The following is an 18718-nucleotide window of genomic DNA, read 5'->3' as shown; positions in this document are numbered from 1 at the left end:
TTTCCTCCGACCCAGTTGGCTTACAAACTGGTTGACTTTCGGGACGCTCTGACCCTCCGGGACATGGATGGCTCCGTCAAGCTGTCCGTAGGTGGAGGGCACAGCGCCAAAAAGTGCCGAAGCCACTCCACTCGGAAGCGGAGGGGCATGAGACATCACCGGGGTCGCAAAAAGGGCTCGGTCGGCGTGATGGGGATGCTGGGACATGACGGAGTGGATTTTGAAGCGCAGCAAAGTGATGGTGTGGGACCGCATGAGTTGCAGCCTTGGCTGACTGGGCCGATGTCGTTATGGATTCTGCGGTCTATTACTTACGTAGTGCGTGGTCTAGAACGAAAGGTGGAAGCCATCGACCAATTTTGATGCTCGGCGCCGGCTGCATATTGTGATGTTTCTAACTCAGCCAACATTTATCTGGAAATTCGCTCTGGCCAGGATATCCTGGCAGACTAAAATTGCCCTCCGCCAGGCAAGTGGAGCAAACGCTCATCCGACGAAGTTGGCCGACAAGGATCTTCATCGTTTTCACCTCACGTGTCATGTCGACTGCACTCATTTACTCGAGTGCTGCATCGAGTGCCTCTTTTGGAGACTCCAAGTCCCGACATTCTTTGAACGTAAAGTAGTGCTAGGAGTGTGGAGCAGAGCGGAATCCCTTGCTGCTGGCCACCGCCTCTGTAGTAGATCATACCGGTAACTACTGATCTCGATATACGGGTTGGGAACTTCATTTTAGTTGTAAAAGATTGCTGAAACTGTCTGTCCTACTGAAAGCCCGCGTTCCGAGGCAACACCAACTTTCATGGTTGGCTCTCTCCTGCCTGATTTGTCTCATCCCTAGCCTGTTTCAAAAACGGAATCAGCAACGTAGCTCCCGTACCGTGGAGTTCCTCCTGGTTGTTGGGCTGTTGCGAAGTCGGTCTCGATGGCAGGATAATGTAACGAGCAACAACGCTCAAGTGCTTGGTTCTCAGCCCAGTCAAGCTTCTTGTAGCTTGCCTGTATGCTCCCCAAAGTTCCTGGTGGTGCTCGTTCCCTTTGGACAAGGCAACGAGGTCGCGGAGATTGGGGAGGTCGGAGAAAAGGCTAAGAAATCGACGATGAGACCCAGGCATGTACTCTCTCATTTCTCGGAAGAAACATTTGGAAGCTTCATCGCGAAAGTCTTTGGAGGCTTTGGTTTGGATTGGGACATGCTGCACCCCCAGGACGATATCAAGAAAGTGAAAAAGGGAGCTTTGCCCGTTGCTCCCACCCTTGAGCTGCCTCCAGCTTCCTTTTCCAGACCCCTCGTCGTAGAAGATCCCATTGGAGAGCCCTGCTGATTCTTGGCCGCCCTGTAGGAAAGGTCGGATTTTGTGGAAAAACACATCAGGATTACAATTTTCGTGTAATCTTCCCAAGATATTGCCAAGATTGTCAATTTCAGCCGCGAGACTGTGCAAAAGTGCCATTGCAGCTGTGTAGTCCCTCTGCAGCATGTGCGAAAGAGCTGAAGTAGCAACAGAGATGATGCGGCCCCCTTGTGCTTCCATGGCCACCGAAACCAGATAAAACCAAGCCTCATCGTCTGTGCCGGTAAAAGTATGCTCTACTGTGAGACCTTCGAGCTGGACCTTGTCGGCTTTGCTACTTCTGCAGTTCCACAAGGTCAAAGCAGCATAAGTGGCAACTGGAGGTACTTCCAGAAAGTCGGAAATTTCGAGTAGTGGGAGAGTGATGGTTGGAGGCAAGACCTAAACTAAAAATCAGCTTTTGAGTCTTCGCAGCGACGAAGAACGAACCTCCGCGGGCGGATTCGAAGCCCATATGTAGCCATGGGCTAAGAAACACAAGATGACATAGGCGCGTCTCCATTCTGCCTTGCCGTGTAACCCCTTCGTACCGAGAGTTGGAAGTTCATTGACTCTAGTCTGAATCTCTGATGACTTATTCAAGTGTGGTAATTGAGAAATTAACTGCTCCCAAGGTTGATATATCGGGTCGGAAAGTTGTTTGCACGGTAGGTCAGGAGGCAAAAACCCGTGTTGCTGAAACGGAAGGCTTAATGAGGAGATTGCCGATAAAGCTTGGAGAGATGACATTGTTTAGACTTTGTGGTACTGTAACTTGGTGCATCACGGGTAACATGTGATACTAGAGAGCGGATCGAAGACAGGAAACGTCTCGGTTCACGACAATGTAATGATGTGTATAAAAGATCATTCTAAAACTTTTGTGTATGTGCGTGGCCTGTCGTTCATTTATGAGGGTTCTACTCCCATTGGTTACTGTATGAATAGCCTGACTCCAAGAAAGACGATTGTGTCATTTGAAATGTGCATCGGGCACTAATCATCAGCATGGAGTCGCTTTGGACTCTTTGGTTTAGCGTCGTGCCAGGAAACACCACGAGTCATAGCAAAGTTGACCACTTCCTGTGTGGCGACGCGCCACTGGCAAACTGTACTGTCGATACCGAAATCAGCCTCAGAGACAAAATTAGAGCCGCATGCTAATGGAGTGCGTGGAGAGACAGATGTGGCACCTTGGGTGCATGCTGATGACCGATGCTGTGAAAGCAGGAACTTGCTCTTTGCACTAAGTTGCTGGGTCGGACAAACACCTTCTCAAAGCGCCAATCGTGGCTTTTGTTATGGGCCCGCCCCTTCAGCTGTTTGCTCATTTTCCACCTGTGTCGTCTTGTGGCTTGTCGTCGCGAGGATCCACAAACATCCGTAGACCTGAACCACTCAAAGCAAAAGCCCGGAAACCGATCCCAAATTCAACTGTAACGCACTTTTCTTTCCTCTTCATCCCGCTATGTATGTACCATTGTACAGTACCGTGCCTCCATCTGACCCTACGGGTCGCCATGATCCATTCAGAGCCCTAAAGCTGCTCTCTAGAATTTGAATCTACAGAATGAAGCTTGATCAAACTGCCGAATGTGGCTATGCCCGGACACACGGGTCTACCCCGTATGAATTGATGCGCATCATATTCGGTAGCCACCTCATCCACTGGCAATGAGCGTCAATTCAAGACATTCTTCGCAATTTCTGGCCGAGATCGTTGAGCCATAATGCCAAAGAGACGCCTTTGACAGCTTGATTACTTTTATCTCTAATACATGCGGAGTGGGCTGTGTAGGATTTGATACTGTACTGCTTTCTTCGTACGAGCTACGGCCTATCCCTCGATTGGGTTCAAGGAATTGTGATGATGCTCATACTGACAGTTGACGTGACAACTACTGGAAAGTATTTCAAGTCTGCTGCGGAAGTTACAGTGCAACACAGCGTCATGCGACACATTCAATCCGGCTAGTTTACACAAACGGATAAAAAAATTTGTTCACCTTCTGAACTGCAACGTGCTGTTGCTCCCGAGGGGCTACGCGCGCAAAAATACGAGTCCTTTGCTGCACACTAGCGGCCTGTTGGTACTCTGTGGTGTCGTTGAGGGCAACGACGGCAATCGCCAACAACAACTACCGCAGATATGTCGGCACTATCCAAGCGTTATGGAGTTTATGGGGGGCAATACGTACCAGAAAGCTTTATGGCATTTCTGTCAGAGCTCGAGACCGCTTTCATCAGAGAAGCCAGCAACCCGAACTTTTGGGAAGAGTACCGAAATCATTACGACTACATTAGCCGGCCGGGCCGTCTTCATCTGGCTGGGCGATTAACGGCATACGCCAACGGCGCAAAAATATGGTTTGCACGAGAGGACCTGAACCATACTGGATCGTCCAAAATTGTCAACGCCTTGGGCCAAATCCTCCTCGCCAGGCGGATGGGGAAGAGAAAAATTGTGACAGAGACGGGATCAGGTGAAAATGGCGTTGCCGCAGCCGCTTTATGTGCGAAGTTCGGCCTGGAATGCATTGTCCATGTTGGAGCAGTGAGCATTCTCAAAACAATCCTTGACTTGACGCTCTATTGATCAATATTTTCAGAAAGACGTATCACGACAATCGACAAATGTGAGGAAGATGATGACATTGGGGGCTGAGCTTGTTATTAGCAAGACAGGAAGCCAGACTCTCCGGGACGCGATGAACGAGGCCATGCGTGCTTGTGTCGTGGATGATACATCATTCTATTTAGCCAGTACACCAGTGGGACCTTATCCAATTCCTCTTATCGTCCGAACATTTCAGTCGCTTATTGGTGCGGAAACAAAAAGGCAAGCCTTAGAGAAGATAGGGCGGCTACCCGACGCGGTTGTCACCTGTGTCGGCACTGGTGTAGATGCCGTTGGACTTTTCCCTCCGTTCCTGGAGGATACTAGAGTCAGGCTGGTAGGCGTTGAAGCTGGAGGATGTGGTGTTCACACCTCCTTACACAGTGCTGCGTTATCAAGAGGGAGAGGGGGTGTCTTCCAGGGCGCTATGACATATGTGTTGCAGGACGATCATGGCCAAGTCAGACACAGCCATTCAATTGCTGCTGGTCTGGATCACCCTGCCGTCGGTCCTGAACTGAGTTTTTGGAAGGATTCCGGGCGCCTTGAAGTTCTTACAGTAACAGATGAGGAAGCTTTGAGTGCCTTCCGGCTAACATGTCAACTTGAAGGTATCCTTCCATCGCTGGAGTCCGCACATGCCATCCATGGTGCTGTTGAAGCGGCGAGTTCAATGGGACATAGTAACAATGTAATTGTTTGCGTCAGTGGAAGTGGTGAAAAGGACATTCAAATAGTTAGCGGGACAATATTTTAGGGTAGCGTTTAAGCAACACTACCAGCCAGTTTTACCAACCAAAACCCAAGTCTCGTTTCAATGTTTAAGATTGACCACGACTATATCAGTAAAAATACCGAACAACTCAGTCTGAGGAAGGAACACCTCAGTATTCTTGGGAAGTTCAGCATGGAAACATTTACCACTAGGAGCTTCGCAAAAGAGATCGCGGCTGAGAGTTCGTCTTTAGTAGCCCACTTAGTTTTTCGTGCCACATCTCTGGTTGCCCTTATCAAGTGGCAATTGCGTTCTGCTGCGGCCCGTCATTTGCAGCCCCGAGGGAAAGGCCAGTCCTCGCTCGATTTCTTGCCACCCAGCTTCACATACCATTAAGCAGACTTGAATTAACGTTTTGAAATATCCTGCCTTGACATTTTGCATAACCGAAAACGCTGGATGTTATCGATATGGTTATGCCTTCTCTTCATCTGGCCCTGAATTGGTTCCATCGTCTACTGGTCCTGCCCGGTAAATAGTCTGTTAGTCTATCGCTGGGGTGCCTTTTGGAGAGAAATTTTACTTCCATGAACATAACAAAAATAGGAGCCCGTCCCCGCCAAGGTCCAGCGTTACTTTTCTAGCTTTCTTCAGTTTCGCAGAGGCGCGTCCTGGCTGAGTGGGTCCGAACCGCGGATGATCTGTAAGGGCTGTTACTTAACCCTTAACACCGCGAGCTCTCCTACAACTACATTTGACGATATTTCTCCCTTTTTTAGGAAGAGGAGGATCTTTTTGAGGTGCTGGAGTCATTCTTAAAAAAGAAAGTTGCATGTGTACGGTTCTGGAAGCCGTAGGTAGAGAATCAATCGCACAAGATACGCATACAAGTTGTCACCATTTCCCTGACCACCTATCACCTTCCTAAAAGCATAACTACGCAACACAATATATCTCAACTACTGCTTTCCCTTCCTCTGTTTTACTTTTGCTCCTGGGTGGTCTGACAGCTCCAGCTGGGCACCGGTTTTGGCCAGGCCCGGCCACTCCCGCGATTGAGGGCTGTTACCTTCACTATCTACACCACTAGAGCCGCCGACGGCTGTCTCAGCTCCCTGGTGTACCAACATATAGCCTTGTTCTAGCGCAACCTCCCAAATGGTATTGAGGAGTCCAATCAAAGCCACGAAGCCATTCCCGACGCAAAGCCCGCCAAAAATCAATACACCCTACCTCAGGACGCCTAGCTCAGGTACACCCTTGACGATGATGAGTTCAACTTCAGCGTCCTTTTCGGCCTTAGTTTCATCATTGATACGGCCAAGTCGGTGAACGGCATGGCAAATAACGCATATCTTAGGAAGGCAGAGAGGCGGCGCGGTTTGGGCCTGTATATGTATACCCTCCGAACTCCTAGTAAAACGAAGCATTGCGCGTGGGGAGACCTAGAGTAGCTGAAGGCAGTAATTTTGAGCGACGAGGGTTCCATCAAGGGTTGACACCATCTAACGGTAGTGACCTTCTTCCCGGCTGGTTGCCCAGATGATACCAACAGTGCCAGCAACTTCCATCTATAGAGAAGAGGTAAGACTATGGGCCAGAAAGAGCCAGTAGATTAGTAGCAAAGGTAGCGCGGCGTTAATTCAATCATCTAGTCGGACAGCAGCGGGTAGTTAGCCAATTGTTCATACGAACCGGGTGCGTCAAAAGCCTAAGTGCTATGATGTCCGCCTGTAATGCCGTCGGTCCGAGCTCGGGAGAGTACGAAAGGAGATAAGCTTGCCTTGTATTTTCCATAGCGGCGTAAGTATAACACACTATAGGATTCTGTCGATTGAGATCGCAAAGTTATGTATTCAAGTCGTCTACTTGTCACGCGTGATGACCCTGCCTTTGTCTTTATCATTGACCAGCCGGTCTGCTACAGAAGCTCGCAAGCGGCTAGGTTCTTGACGTACTCGGGGACGAAGAAAGCCGGGATAACATCGACAGGAGCCCACCCTTGTACGGTGGTGCTCCGGAGCTATCTGCTGAGCTTTCCAAGATCCAGCAGAACGTGGCTGTTGTAGGCGGCGCTACAGTAGAAGCGTAGTATTGCTAAGTTATTGCATTCGAAGTCTTGACTCCCGAGAAGACATAATGGTGAGCATTCGAGATCTCACCCGGATAGACAGGAACAGCAAGGGTCGAAAGGACAGAGATGTCAAATAAACTGATACCAGAAAAGACAGAACCAGCTTTTGATGTTGCGAAATATTCCTTAGATGAAAAGCTAAAATTGCTTCCTCCCGCCCTTTGGTAAACTCGGGACCGGTCCAGGTCGGCTTCAGATTCGGAAGGCGAGACAGACACGAATGGCTGCGCACCGCCTGATGACTAAATTGATGGTCGGGCCGCTGTAAGGGTAGCGATTGAATAAGAGGAGCGGTCGTCTGACATGGAAGAATTTATGCTTAACCTGCTATCGGATGCTCGAGGGTGAGAAGATAGCCAACTCGACTTGGTCAATAAGCCTCTTTGTTGGCGTCGACGTGAGGGGTTGGTGCTGGGAAGCCAACCACGGACGGCGCTTGTCTCATGACATGCATACTGTGGTATTCTTAGTATGAAGCTGCAAAGGATAGTGATGAGCGACTGCGGCGACGATGAACGCTGTCAAATATCCCGGAAGCGGGGCCAGCAGGGCAGATCCCGCACCGACAATACTCGGCAGACCTGATGGAGCACGACTCACAATTACCAGGCGTCACGCCAATGGCTGCCAGAACCTTGGCCGCCCGCCACACTGCGTGCCAATGAACCCATTCTCGCCAAGAGTGAGGTAAACTGTACAGTGTGACCAGGGAGGTGGTCGAGTTGCCACCGTTCCTTTCACGTCCAGTGAAGCAGACCTAATCTCTGTCAAGCTACCTGACGTTATCCAACCTCGCTTCCCATGTCGCCTCTCTCAGTGACTAAGCGCGCTTGTCTTGTTTCATCCAACACCGGGTCAGAAGTGCTGTAGACGGAAGATCGAGCCCGAAGTCTTCCCACAGAGCCGCTTGTGGCAGCGCATGGCGCTCTGGCCATTTTTTCTTACCGCTTGGCCCTTCCAACAGCCAAGGTTGGGCCACAGCGTGCTATGCCGTGTTGCACCCCGGATCACTCATCTAATACTTGTACGCAGGGGTAACAAAGAGTTCTATTCCGGAAGCTTCGTTTAAGTTCAAGCTAGGCTAGGTGTAATGCAGAATCTGTCCTGTCCCCGTACGGGGACATTGTGACCGAGGATTTGCCCAGCGCCGGGTTAAGCCCGACCTCTAACGCCGACCCGTAATGTGACCTACTCGTACGGTCGTATCATGCCACTATTCCCACATCATGAGACTTTCGCAGGCTTCCCTACCCCTGTTCTGTGTCTTACTTCAGCACTGAAACTGGCGACACAGCAAGGGCAATTATTCTTGATCCGTCGAGTAGAGCCATCAAAGAGCGCTTTCCCTGGAGATTCATCGATATCGTTTCGATCTCTTGACCCTGCTTATTGTTCTCGGTGTCGACGAACCCTCGACCGACATCCGGACCCAGGTTATTTACGACGATGTTGACGAACCCTCGACCGTGGAAAGTTGCCGTCAATTGATGTAGCGGCTGCGCCGGTTCAAAGAGCAAATTGGTTCCTTCGCCTCCAATGTATCCAATCGCGACTTCCTCGTGATATCGTTCAAACACGAAGCGAAGGCCAGAAACATACTCTGTCGTACCCTCAATTGAGAACATCGATACCACGACTTCTTTCACATTGCGATCGGGTAGTGCCACGCATCTGTGTTCCAAAGCAGACTGGAGCATACTTCCGAACGCCTCTCGTTGATTGCTCTGGCGAAGCGAAATAACGCATGCCTCTTCCTGCTCCGATATTACGGGGTGGTAGTACCGAACGCCAAAAAGTTTGTACGTGCTGAGTATGTTGACCATGTGGGCAAGCTCATCGGCTTTGCTCTCAGGCTTGACAGGTCGGATCGAGTCGTTGGTAGCGGCAGTCTTCGTCCTAAGAACTCCACGCTGGAGGCACGAGGACCACATTGCCTGCCATAAAGTCGGGATATGTTCGTCAAAGTTAAGGTCCTCCCCTGTAATACGCGGTTGAAGTAAATCGAAACATTTCGAGTGAATCCCGAAACCTCTGATGACTCCGGGAAAGTGCTGCTCCCTGTCGATTGGGACATCGAACACTATTTCAGTTGGGCCAATATGTCGTTTGATGTACCGGACGCGTCCTGGTTCGGAGATACCAAAATAATGTGTATTCCCCCATTCCACGCTATAAAGAAGACGGTAACCTTGCGTGGATTGATCCGAGAACGCGGTATGACAGATGCCACAGACGCTCGATAGAATGCGATCAACGGTGCACTCTCTACGACTGGGTTGCTCCATTGCGCGATGAGTTGTGCGAGGGTTGCAAAAAAGAGCAGATGGAATTGCGAACAGCAGGTCTACATGTTTAGGCGAGGCGATCTATTTATCGGCGGGTGCTTGGTGCGGAGTCAACGTCTTTTGAATGCCCCCACAGCACCTGTTCGGCCACTCGTTGGAGTCGCCTGACACGAAGCCTAGAGTACGACGACCTAGCGCGGTCGCGCGTGTCGCCGTGGCCGCTGTCGCCGCTGGGCCTCGACACGGCTCTGTTGCTTGACCCGAACTCCCAGGACTCTGTCTCGCTCCGTTATTGGCCTTGGCGGAGATGGCTGTAAATTGAATGATGGTCGATCACACAATGGCTGGTAATGAAACAGCGGCACAAGATGCCGGAAGTTCCCCCAAGCGGAAGGCAGAATGCATCACCGGGGTTGCGAAAAGGGCTCTGCCAATGTGATGGCCATGCTGGGAGATATCAGAGCGGATCTCAAAGGGTAAGGATAGCAAGCGACGATGTGGAGCCGTATGCGGTGCGACATTGAGTTATTGACAGTGTGGGTTCTGTGGTCTAGTTTGCGGTCCAGAGGAAAAACTGAAGACATCAATTGATTTCCAACAGTCGGCGTCAGCTAAACCCCATCGCGTTCTGACTCAGAGGTCGTGATCATCGTCCGGGACTCCAGGAGAAAGCCCCGGCTGGGATATCCTTGCGGATGGAGCCGCTCGCCGACGGGTCACCCGGTCGAGTATGGTGTGGCACTGCACGGGTGAGCACTGCAGGCAATCTTGGTGTTAACCAGCGCATGGCGGTATGAGGAAATCGCGGCCAGTCCGCTTAACTTCCGGGACTTGGCTTTGGCATATGGCATGAAGAGGCTTGCAAGCTTGGCGTACCCCGAAGTCTTGGACGGGGGTTGAGCGCGTTTCGGTACTATCAAAGCAAGCAAGGCCACTTGCACCGCTTCGATGAATCGCACTCCAGCGGCACAGAGCCGAAAAAGACTCCGTGTTTGCCCGTTCGAGTCGTAGTGCAGGCGCTAAGCCATGAAAGCGGTGAAGCAGCCGTGCCTTCGGTCGCTGAGCAATGCCCTTCGCCAAGGAGCAGCCGAGCTGCTTCAATGATTGGCCCGGCTCATACCCCAAACGTGGTGCCAGGGGGGACGCGACCGAGGAGAGCAAAGAGAACGCCGCCTGACCCACAAGCCGTACACACACACACAGAGTTTATTACGCCCTGGCTAAGCCATAAAGGGCTCTTGTACATTGCTGCCCTTGTTGAATTATGACCCTGGTCTCGAAATAAGCCCATGTCTACGATCCACTTCCGTCTGCGTCATCTTTGAATACCCCTTCCGACGATTGCGATTTCCCGTGAAGGTTAGTAGCAGGCCCTCTTGGAGCACTTCCTCCAAGTGTTCAGGTCCCTATCTTCGGCGGCTGAAGCGAGTCCTGCTGTCGGTGGCACGAGGGTGCGTGAGGGGTCAATCGGTGGTTGGTGTTGGTGATGTGATGTTGTGTTACTCTTGTCCTGCGTTTGGTTGACCTGCATATCGAGTCGTCCTGTTGCCACAACAGGCGAGCTTTGGCGATGCCTGGCTTAATTTTGTCACAGAGGCCGGCAGTGATTGCCGATCGCAGCAATCAGTCTGCGCAGCACCCATTAGGAACCATAATGTCGATTGTTGACAGTGAGTAGATTCGTCGGTGGTGACAGTCCACCTTACTCCAGAAGTTAACAACGAATGGTCATCCAAGACATAACTATGCCCGCTTCCTCTTGAGGGTTGCAGTCAATGCAGTCAATCTCGCGCACTTTTGCCGATGGCGATGAGCTTAGAACTGGGATGTCAGTGGATGTGCACGGAAGTACTTCACTGTACACTTTGGGTCTTTTGACATTGCCCTACAAACCCCTGGCTAATTAGCCCCGCTTCGCAAGTGATATTGTCAGCATGCACCTCGAACCGCCTTGTGAGGCGCCCCGCCGCTGCCTACGAACAGCGCTTCCGACCGCCTATTAAAGGAAGAAAGGCCGCTGAGGGTAACACGGTAATCGACCCTTCGCCGACAACTCGTTACAGCAGCACTCAACGATGGAGCCTGCTGGTTTCGCTGTTGGCGTCGTCAAGCTCGCTGGTCTCTTCAGTTCCTGTCTAGAGGCCATTACAAGGTGCAATCGTATCGTTCAGCCCGGGCTGATGCAGACGTGCAAGATACCATTTTCAATCCCGCCAGAGCCTGTTTCGAGCAGTGGGGACGAGGTGTAGGGATCGATCAAGGGAGACTGCTGGACGATCATCACCCCGCGCTGGACAACGGAGGCATATCCAGCTGTGCGCGGCCTTTTGCGCTTCATCATCAAATTCATATGCGATCAGGCATGGGCTTCCTGGGGCAAGGAGGAACACGCAGAGAGGATCAGTCTGTTCGAGAACCTAGTACAGGAATTGCACAACCTTGTGCCGCCACGAACTGCACAGGGTGCGCGGCAGATACGCAACCCGGACCTTAGGCTGACAGACACTCACACGGATGTGTTAGGTAAGGTTTCCAAGTATTACTGAGGCTCTTCTCTAACTGGGACAAGGGACTTTCTCAAGCAGCGGGTTGTCTGCCGAGGTGCTGCAGATCCTGGTACGAATCGAAAACGTAGTTAGAGGTAAGGCCGCGCTTGTATCTTCGAGGCCAGGACTAACGCTACCAAGCTGAGACACGACGAGAAATTCACTCGTGGCTTGGTCAACGCCTCCCGAACGACAGCTATCACGACTCCCTTCAACGGAGACTGGTGGGTACCGGCGACTGGATTTTCTCACGACCAGCGTTCACACGATGGCTCTCCCCAGAGCCGGATACAAACGCGAAGCTGCTGTGGATCAATGGGCCGCCGGGATGCGGGAAAACGATCCTCTGCGCCCGCATCGTCGAGCACCTGTCTTCCACACCCCAAACGCCTGTCGCCCACTACTTCTCTGATCTCGAGACCCGTGATAACCCTTTTTCAATCATACGAGCATGGATCTCTCAGATTGTGTCTCGTCATGATGATGCGTTCGAATACGTCCGTCAAAGGTGGGAAGCGGACTCCGATCCCGTTCTGACGCGTGCCACTACCCTGGTGATCTTCAAGCGACTCTTTCACATTGTTCCTGACTGTATCTGCGTGGCTGATGGACTGGATAAGTGTGTCTCTTCGGACAAAGGAAACACCTCGCTCACGGCGTTCTTTCGATTTGTTGCAGATGCCATTTCTGGAACAAACACTAGGATCCTTCTAGTAAGCCGCGACGAGCAAAAGATCCGATCTGCTGTCACAGACAACGCCCTCGACAGCATCACTGAGTACAAGATATCTCCTGACGACGTACGGCCAGACACGACTGCTGTTGCACAGGAGATCGTCGACAGGAAGCTACCTAACAAAGGCGATGATGTGCGGTCAACTCTCTCCAAAGCAATGGCCATTCGATGTGAAGGCCGGTTCCTCTGGCTTATGATGCAAGAGCCCACTCTAAGAAAAGGTATGAACTCCAAACAGCTGCAACAGACCATCAATCACAGCCCGGCCGGACTCAACCATCTCTGATCTCGCCTGGAGCAAAACACGCAATATGGAGAGCTGGAAGAAGCCCGTGCCTTTGCCCTCCTGCGTTTGGCAGCATTCACACTCCGGCCGCTTACTGTCTGCGAGATTACCGACGCTGCCCTCATCGACGATTCTGAAGACCTGCCGTTGGAGGATCTCCACGACGCCCTAGATGTCGACTACATCGAAACCGAGATTGATGGCCTTTGCAGCCCTCTCTTGATGCTTCGAGCGAGTCGCCAGGCTCAGCCGTAGGGCATCAAACAGTGTGTTCAGCGCACTTTACTGTCCGGGAATATCCTCTTCCCAACCTTCCCCCGCCAACCTGGTTAGGGCAAAACCAACGCCTGCAAGTCTCCTACGAAGTATAACAGAACACATCTATTGAAGGCATACCTTCGTTATCTCAGCTCACGAAGAACTTGGGACGGCAACCCCCTCGATTCATAATCCCCCATTGGTGCTGTACACACACACACACACACACACACAATTCATTACGCCCGGCGGCGAAGCCGAAAGGGCACCTACACTGGTTACATATACATTGCTGACCTTGTGTCCTTGTCTCCTCGAAGCCCATAAGTGATGTCTCCATTTCCTGCTTACTCCTCCATGTCTGCCGTCTCGCTTCGGATTCCCGTGGTTTGGTTGTATTTTTGGCATGCCATCTTGAAGCCTGCTATGTGACTTGAGTCGAAGACTTGCCGACTATGAATCGGCCAACTCAACTTCCAACCGACGTTTACCCTGTAGGGTCGGATGCAACATGGCCGATATGCAAAGTACTGGCTCATCGCATGAGCGGTTGATTAAGACCATAGGCCAGGGAGGTGTGTCACAAGGTACAGACCGCCCAGAGCTGGACAGCATGGGCCGCTTCCCGATTATGTCCCGTTCGTGTTATCTCCGTCCTGTTCTCCAGCGCACCCCCATTCATGGTTGGCCGGCATCCCGACTTGATGCCGGAAGTTTGCTCCACCTCCACTGTGATGTGGGGGAGATGCAGCCATCCGCTATCACGTCCATGTTCATCTCTGTGCATGACATAGCGTGGTCTTGTCACGCACTGATGACGCCAGATTGGAACCTGAGAACATGGAAGCATGTTCTGAACCCAACCCGAGGGATTTAAACACTACAGCTGCGCGCTCTTGTTCCAGACATGATTCCTAGTTCTATGTTTCTAAGATAACGCAATGGCCTAAATACAGCCGTATGAGACTGCATATCCCTATGGCGAGTCAGATGGGGATATTAAGCCGACTTTAGGCGCCCGCGTAGCTGCTTTCGCGAAATTCCAAGAACGAACCATTTTGGGGCGGTTACGATGATTGTCAGCACCAGTTACATACCTGGAAAGTCCACATCGAGGCAGCAATCCCCTTTCGGATGCACCTGCAGTATACTGCTCGTGGGAGGGAGCACCTTCGGTTTTTCTCACTAATCTGGTCCCTAATGGAGCGGTGACTTATGTAACATGGAAGACCGGAAACCGTTAAAATCCAGGACTGAGTTGTCCACCTCCTCCCCTGGTTCATGCACGCATGTCACAACCAAGTCAAGTGCAATGTGACCAACCAGCCATTGGTACCCAATCGGATGATCCTCGGGGCTGCACGAGCGCTCTCCTTGTGAGGAAGTGGGGTTTGCTTGACGGCCCCACTCCGGTTTCCTGCCGGTGCCCGACCGATGTCCCCCCGGTGCCCTCCTTCCGGCTCCTGACAAATAGGCCTGAGAAAATAAGAAACAAGGAAGCCAAACAAACAGCAGCAAAGTGCGATGAGAAAACCAAGTACAACAATGCCAAGGCCAAGACTGAAAGCGATAGCGGTTAGGCCCTTGATCCTTTGTGCCCACGGTTTCTCAAAAAAAAATCAAAAAAAAAAAGGCTTTCCTTTTGGCCCACCGAGTTAGCTGGTTGCGGGTATATGTTTCATAGAGGTTTCGGTGCCACTTACATGCAATAACCATCCTGCATAGCAAGAGGCAGCAACAGAAAGAACATCTTCACCTTTGCGAAGAAGGTATTAAAGTTACTGCACCTGGAGTATTCGCATTCGTTGTCGAGAAGAAATCTTTAGTCCTATATTTTGCGGCGCTACATGCGTTCTTGAGCGTCTTGATTGTTTCAATTACGACAGACAGCTCCGAAAGTTCTCCCAAAGCTGCATTGGCTGGACATCAGTCGGCCCCCCTCAATACATAGAGAGCAAATTGGACTTTGGCGGGAAAAAAAAACCTTCTTTGAAGAAGGAGCAAAGAATTTCCTTGCTTTTTTTATAGCGGCTGAGGCGACACGAATTCCTGCCCGAGCAACACTGCATACTGAGGGGAGGGAACCCATCGTCAGCCGCGGCCTTAATGATAGGATTTGGGGTGTTCGGCTGGAACCGACAAGGAGAATTGTCTACTCATCAGAGCAGAAAGCTTAGTTCCAGGGAGAGTGAAGAGTTAAAAATGAGGAAAGCTGAGCAGACTTGAGGTGGGGGGGAGGATATGCAACATTTCGAAGGGTCTACCCTGCTGATATTCGCAGAAAACACCACTGTCAGATACCTGACCGCAACACTGCTCACTCGTCACGTCCAAGGAAGGCCTGCTAGTCCATCGACCAAGTGAAGGACAGCTTGTATCAATTGAATCACGGGCTGCGCCACGACCTCGTTGTAGCATGATTCCCACCATGAATACGGGCGAAATGTACGCCCGATAGCCCTGAGCCCTGGATGACTTCGGCCCGCACTCCATTGCCAACCCGAACCGCAGTTTTGGTGGGTTTATGCATTCGCCATTAACTGCTGCGCTACCTCTCCCGCCCTTCTTGAACACTTGGTGGAAATATTTATTACCACGTTCCCCCCTATTGATTCACGCTCAACCTCTGAGATTTTTCTCACCCTCCCTCCCACCACGTTCCCGACAGTTTCAGCTTTTACCTTCGCCATGGCCCCCAACCTCAACGATGGTAAGAGGCCACCACTCAGATGTATGCATAACGGAAGAGATAGCGATCGCCGCTGTCGCTCTTTATGAGCTCCTGCATCATCCTGACTCAGACCAAGACTTGCTCAGGTCGACGAGACCGCCGATGGACTGCCTAACGACGTCAATACCGTCTATGGCGCTCATTGTCCAATGCCTGTTCCAGCTCATGGACCCAACCCCACTGCTCCCAGCAATGCCATACACCAGGAGAAGACGAAGACACACAAGAAGCCACCAAAAACGTGCAAGATGGTAGGGGCTTCTGGTCTGGATCCTGATGGCAATGAACTCACAGACACTGAAGACTGTATCGATCTCCAAGTCTCAGTCATAGTTGGCAGTTGAACCAGATCAAATGCTGTGCGCAAACTGTTGGCACTAGTTTGAGACAGTCCTGGTGTTGGGTTCCCGATATTGGCAACCCGCACTTCAAGCATCAATTGCTCGCCGAAGCAGACAAGAGCCCTACCGGAAGCATCTATGATCCGAACAACTTTCAAGTGGATTTGGCGCAATCGAGAGTATATGGTGGGCCGAGGAAACACTCAAGGTTGACATCGTTTTCCAGGATAGTGGCGAGCTGAGAGAAGATCTCTTGCTAGAGTTCAGGTGCAAAAACAACAGGGACCTGTTTCTGGGCTTTTGCCGTGCCCAGGCCATCTATCTGTACTGCACTGATGCGTGAGTTTCCTGTCCCTGCACAGATACGTAACGGCGATTCTGACAAGTCATCTTAGGGACATAATTGAGTCTGGTTGGGAAGCATATGAGTCCCGGGAATTTATAAGGGCTACGGGAGTCTGAGGTGCGCCAGTGTGGGATTGAGCCAGGAGCTGGGGATGACGGTGGCGCACATGAGCCTTCACACGAGCCATCACTGATAGAAACAAGAACCATTTCTGGGTCACTACAAATTTATAAAAGACGACAGAATTACGAGACAACACGAACTGAAAGGAGATGCGGTTAGGTTGCGGAGCGCGTAGAGGCTCTGCCAGCTGGGAGGCCTCGAGGTCAGCCCAGGGTACCTCATGGCAATACATATTCGACCCATCAAAACGCAGTCGCCAAATGGGCGAGCTGGTGGTTTGGGTGATTGCTAAGAGGTCTCATTATTGTTCTCGAATTACCATAACCGCTAGGTACTAAGAGGGTTCTTGATGGCTCTTCTTGCCTGTTTAGGGACATAGGGTGGCGGACTATACCAGATTGAAGAAACCAGTCATCTTACTAGAATGCGTTTGCCCATTGACCATTGCTACGCAGGATTTTTCCCTATTCATGTCATGCTTCTAAAGGCGGGCGTCAGGCAAGGCCGACATGGAACGTCCCCGCAGATGGACATGTGATATGAACCCAGAAGTACCGATGTCACTGGGTCAAAATGTCCAGTTGCTTACTGATTGGACAATGATAGTGGTCCCACTAACGTCTTCAGTGCTATGAACAGATGCAGGAGACCAGGTAGTTCATACTGTTCGGGGAACACGTCCCAGCTTTATAGAAGAGCGAGAAGGTGGATGTCTCTTGAGATAACTCTTCAGTGAGACCATTGCCACAATAGACTGTGATATTGACGGGGACAGGTCATTAATCGATGTTTAAGGAGGGCGGGGCCAAATGGCTATCTCGGAACAATATGGCATTTCTTCAAGCGGATCCTCATCGTACCTTCGTCAAAGAATAGGAGGCTTAAGTGTCTCAGTATTGCGCAGGCAGGGGCAGGTCCTTAGGAATTTAGCTTCCATGTTTGACGGACTGCTTCCGACCTCGGCAACCCTCGCCCGGTTAGTAGCACTAAAGACAAATAGCAAGGCAGCAGTCTTGATACATATCCTGGAAGATTTCCCCCATTCTCTTTTCGCGCTCAAAGCTTCGCTCTCCCGGGCGGGATTTCTGTACATTTCCCTTCATTGCCAAAGACGGGCAGACTCAGAACGAAAGTCTTCAAAATTTCGCCGAACGCAAGGATTTGTGGGGGGAAGCCGTAGCATTGACACTTCCGCTTCGATGACCGCCCTATATCGCGGTCAGTATCTTCGGCATCGTCTCGAAAACCTCAATTTCTCACCTGGCCAGAGGACTCGATCGGTCGTATGGATGAGGCAGGCAATTTTTTTTCACCAAAGCTTCTGACGCCAGGCTTGTCCTGTGTATAGCTGAAGAGCGTCATGTGTACAATACTATAGCTACAAATGCTAATGACCAACGTGTTATCCTCTGCAATCTGGGTTTTGGAAAGTGGAGGCCAGCTTGTTGATGTGGCCGGAGGCAAACAAGCCCTGCCATTCGCGTTGCTCTGCAAATTCGACGAGCAAACGAGACGACCACACCACGAGTGCCTTGAAAGCGGGTGCAAGACCTCTGCGGACAATCACAGCGCTTTCGGGGGATTATGAGCTCCATATGGTCCATTGCACATAAGCAAAAAGAACTCTAAAGATATGAGTTTCGAGGATGGGTCGTCGCCGCGTGCTGACGCCCGTGGAGGCACAACTTGACCGAGGTTTCTCACGCCGACCGAGCCGCTAGACACCACCGCGATGCACCCGGCCACCTTTCAGGCAGATATGCCCATTATACACAACGACAGTGTTCTCCCAGAAACGCGCTATGGCCCAAACCATGCCCACTCGTCTTCGGATTCTGTGGAGGAATCAGGCAGCGTTTCGATAAGAAGCCTTACGTTTCTAAACGTCATAATGGAATCTTCCAAAGGCTTTGTGTTGGTAGATGAACTAGGAGTGGGATCGGGCTTCAAAAAAATGAGTCGGAGTCCTGGCGCAGGTTGGACTCTGGAAACTTGGGCAGCATGATGCCGGCGAGGTTCCAGATGCTCTGATGTGTCGACAGGATTTCGATCAAACATCTTTGGTGTTGGAGGACACTGTTGAGTCTTCTCTCCTTTCCACTGACACCCCCAAGTGTCTGCACCAACCACGGCTCGATGGTAGGGCCCAGCACGACGATGACTGACGGGGCTCAGGGGTAAAAGCCGCCGCCGATGCTGATAGAAAAGCATCCAGCGTACTCGGAACCAAGGAACAATACTACCTCATTCTCTAGCTTATTTGGTG

General features: G+C 51.3%; 2 protein-coding genes across 2 annotated transcripts; one reads left to right on the top strand and one right to left on the bottom strand.

Annotated features, from left to right (window-relative positions):
* Positions 1-8065: 8065 nt before the first annotated feature.
* ColSpa_12206 (uncharacterized protein) lies at positions 8066-8731 on the bottom strand (the record flags this gene model as incomplete). Its single annotated transcript, XM_049278418.1, has 1 exon — positions 8066-8731. One exon carries the CDS (start codon positions 8729-8731, stop codon positions 8066-8068), a length of 666 nt encoding a protein of 221 aa, XP_049134375.1.
* A 3793-nt stretch (positions 8732-12524) lies between these two features.
* On the top strand, positions 12525-12908 carry ColSpa_12205 (uncharacterized protein; the record flags this gene model as incomplete). Its single annotated transcript, XM_049278417.1, has 2 exons — positions 12525-12588; positions 12727-12908. The coding sequence occupies 2 exons, from the start codon at positions 12525-12527 to the stop codon at positions 12906-12908; spliced, it is 246 nt and encodes an 81-aa protein (XP_049134374.1).
* Positions 12909-18718: the final 5810 nt, after the last annotated feature.

Source organism: Colletotrichum spaethianum (assembly GCF_022836535.1).
Source record: "Colletotrichum spaethianum MAFF 239500 DNA, contig59, whole genome shotgun sequence".
NCBI classification, from domain to species: Eukaryota; Fungi; Ascomycota; class Sordariomycetes; order Glomerellales; family Glomerellaceae; genus Colletotrichum; species Colletotrichum spaethianum.
Note: the sequence above shows the minus strand (reverse complement) of the source record. Positions and strands in the feature narration are given on the sequence as shown.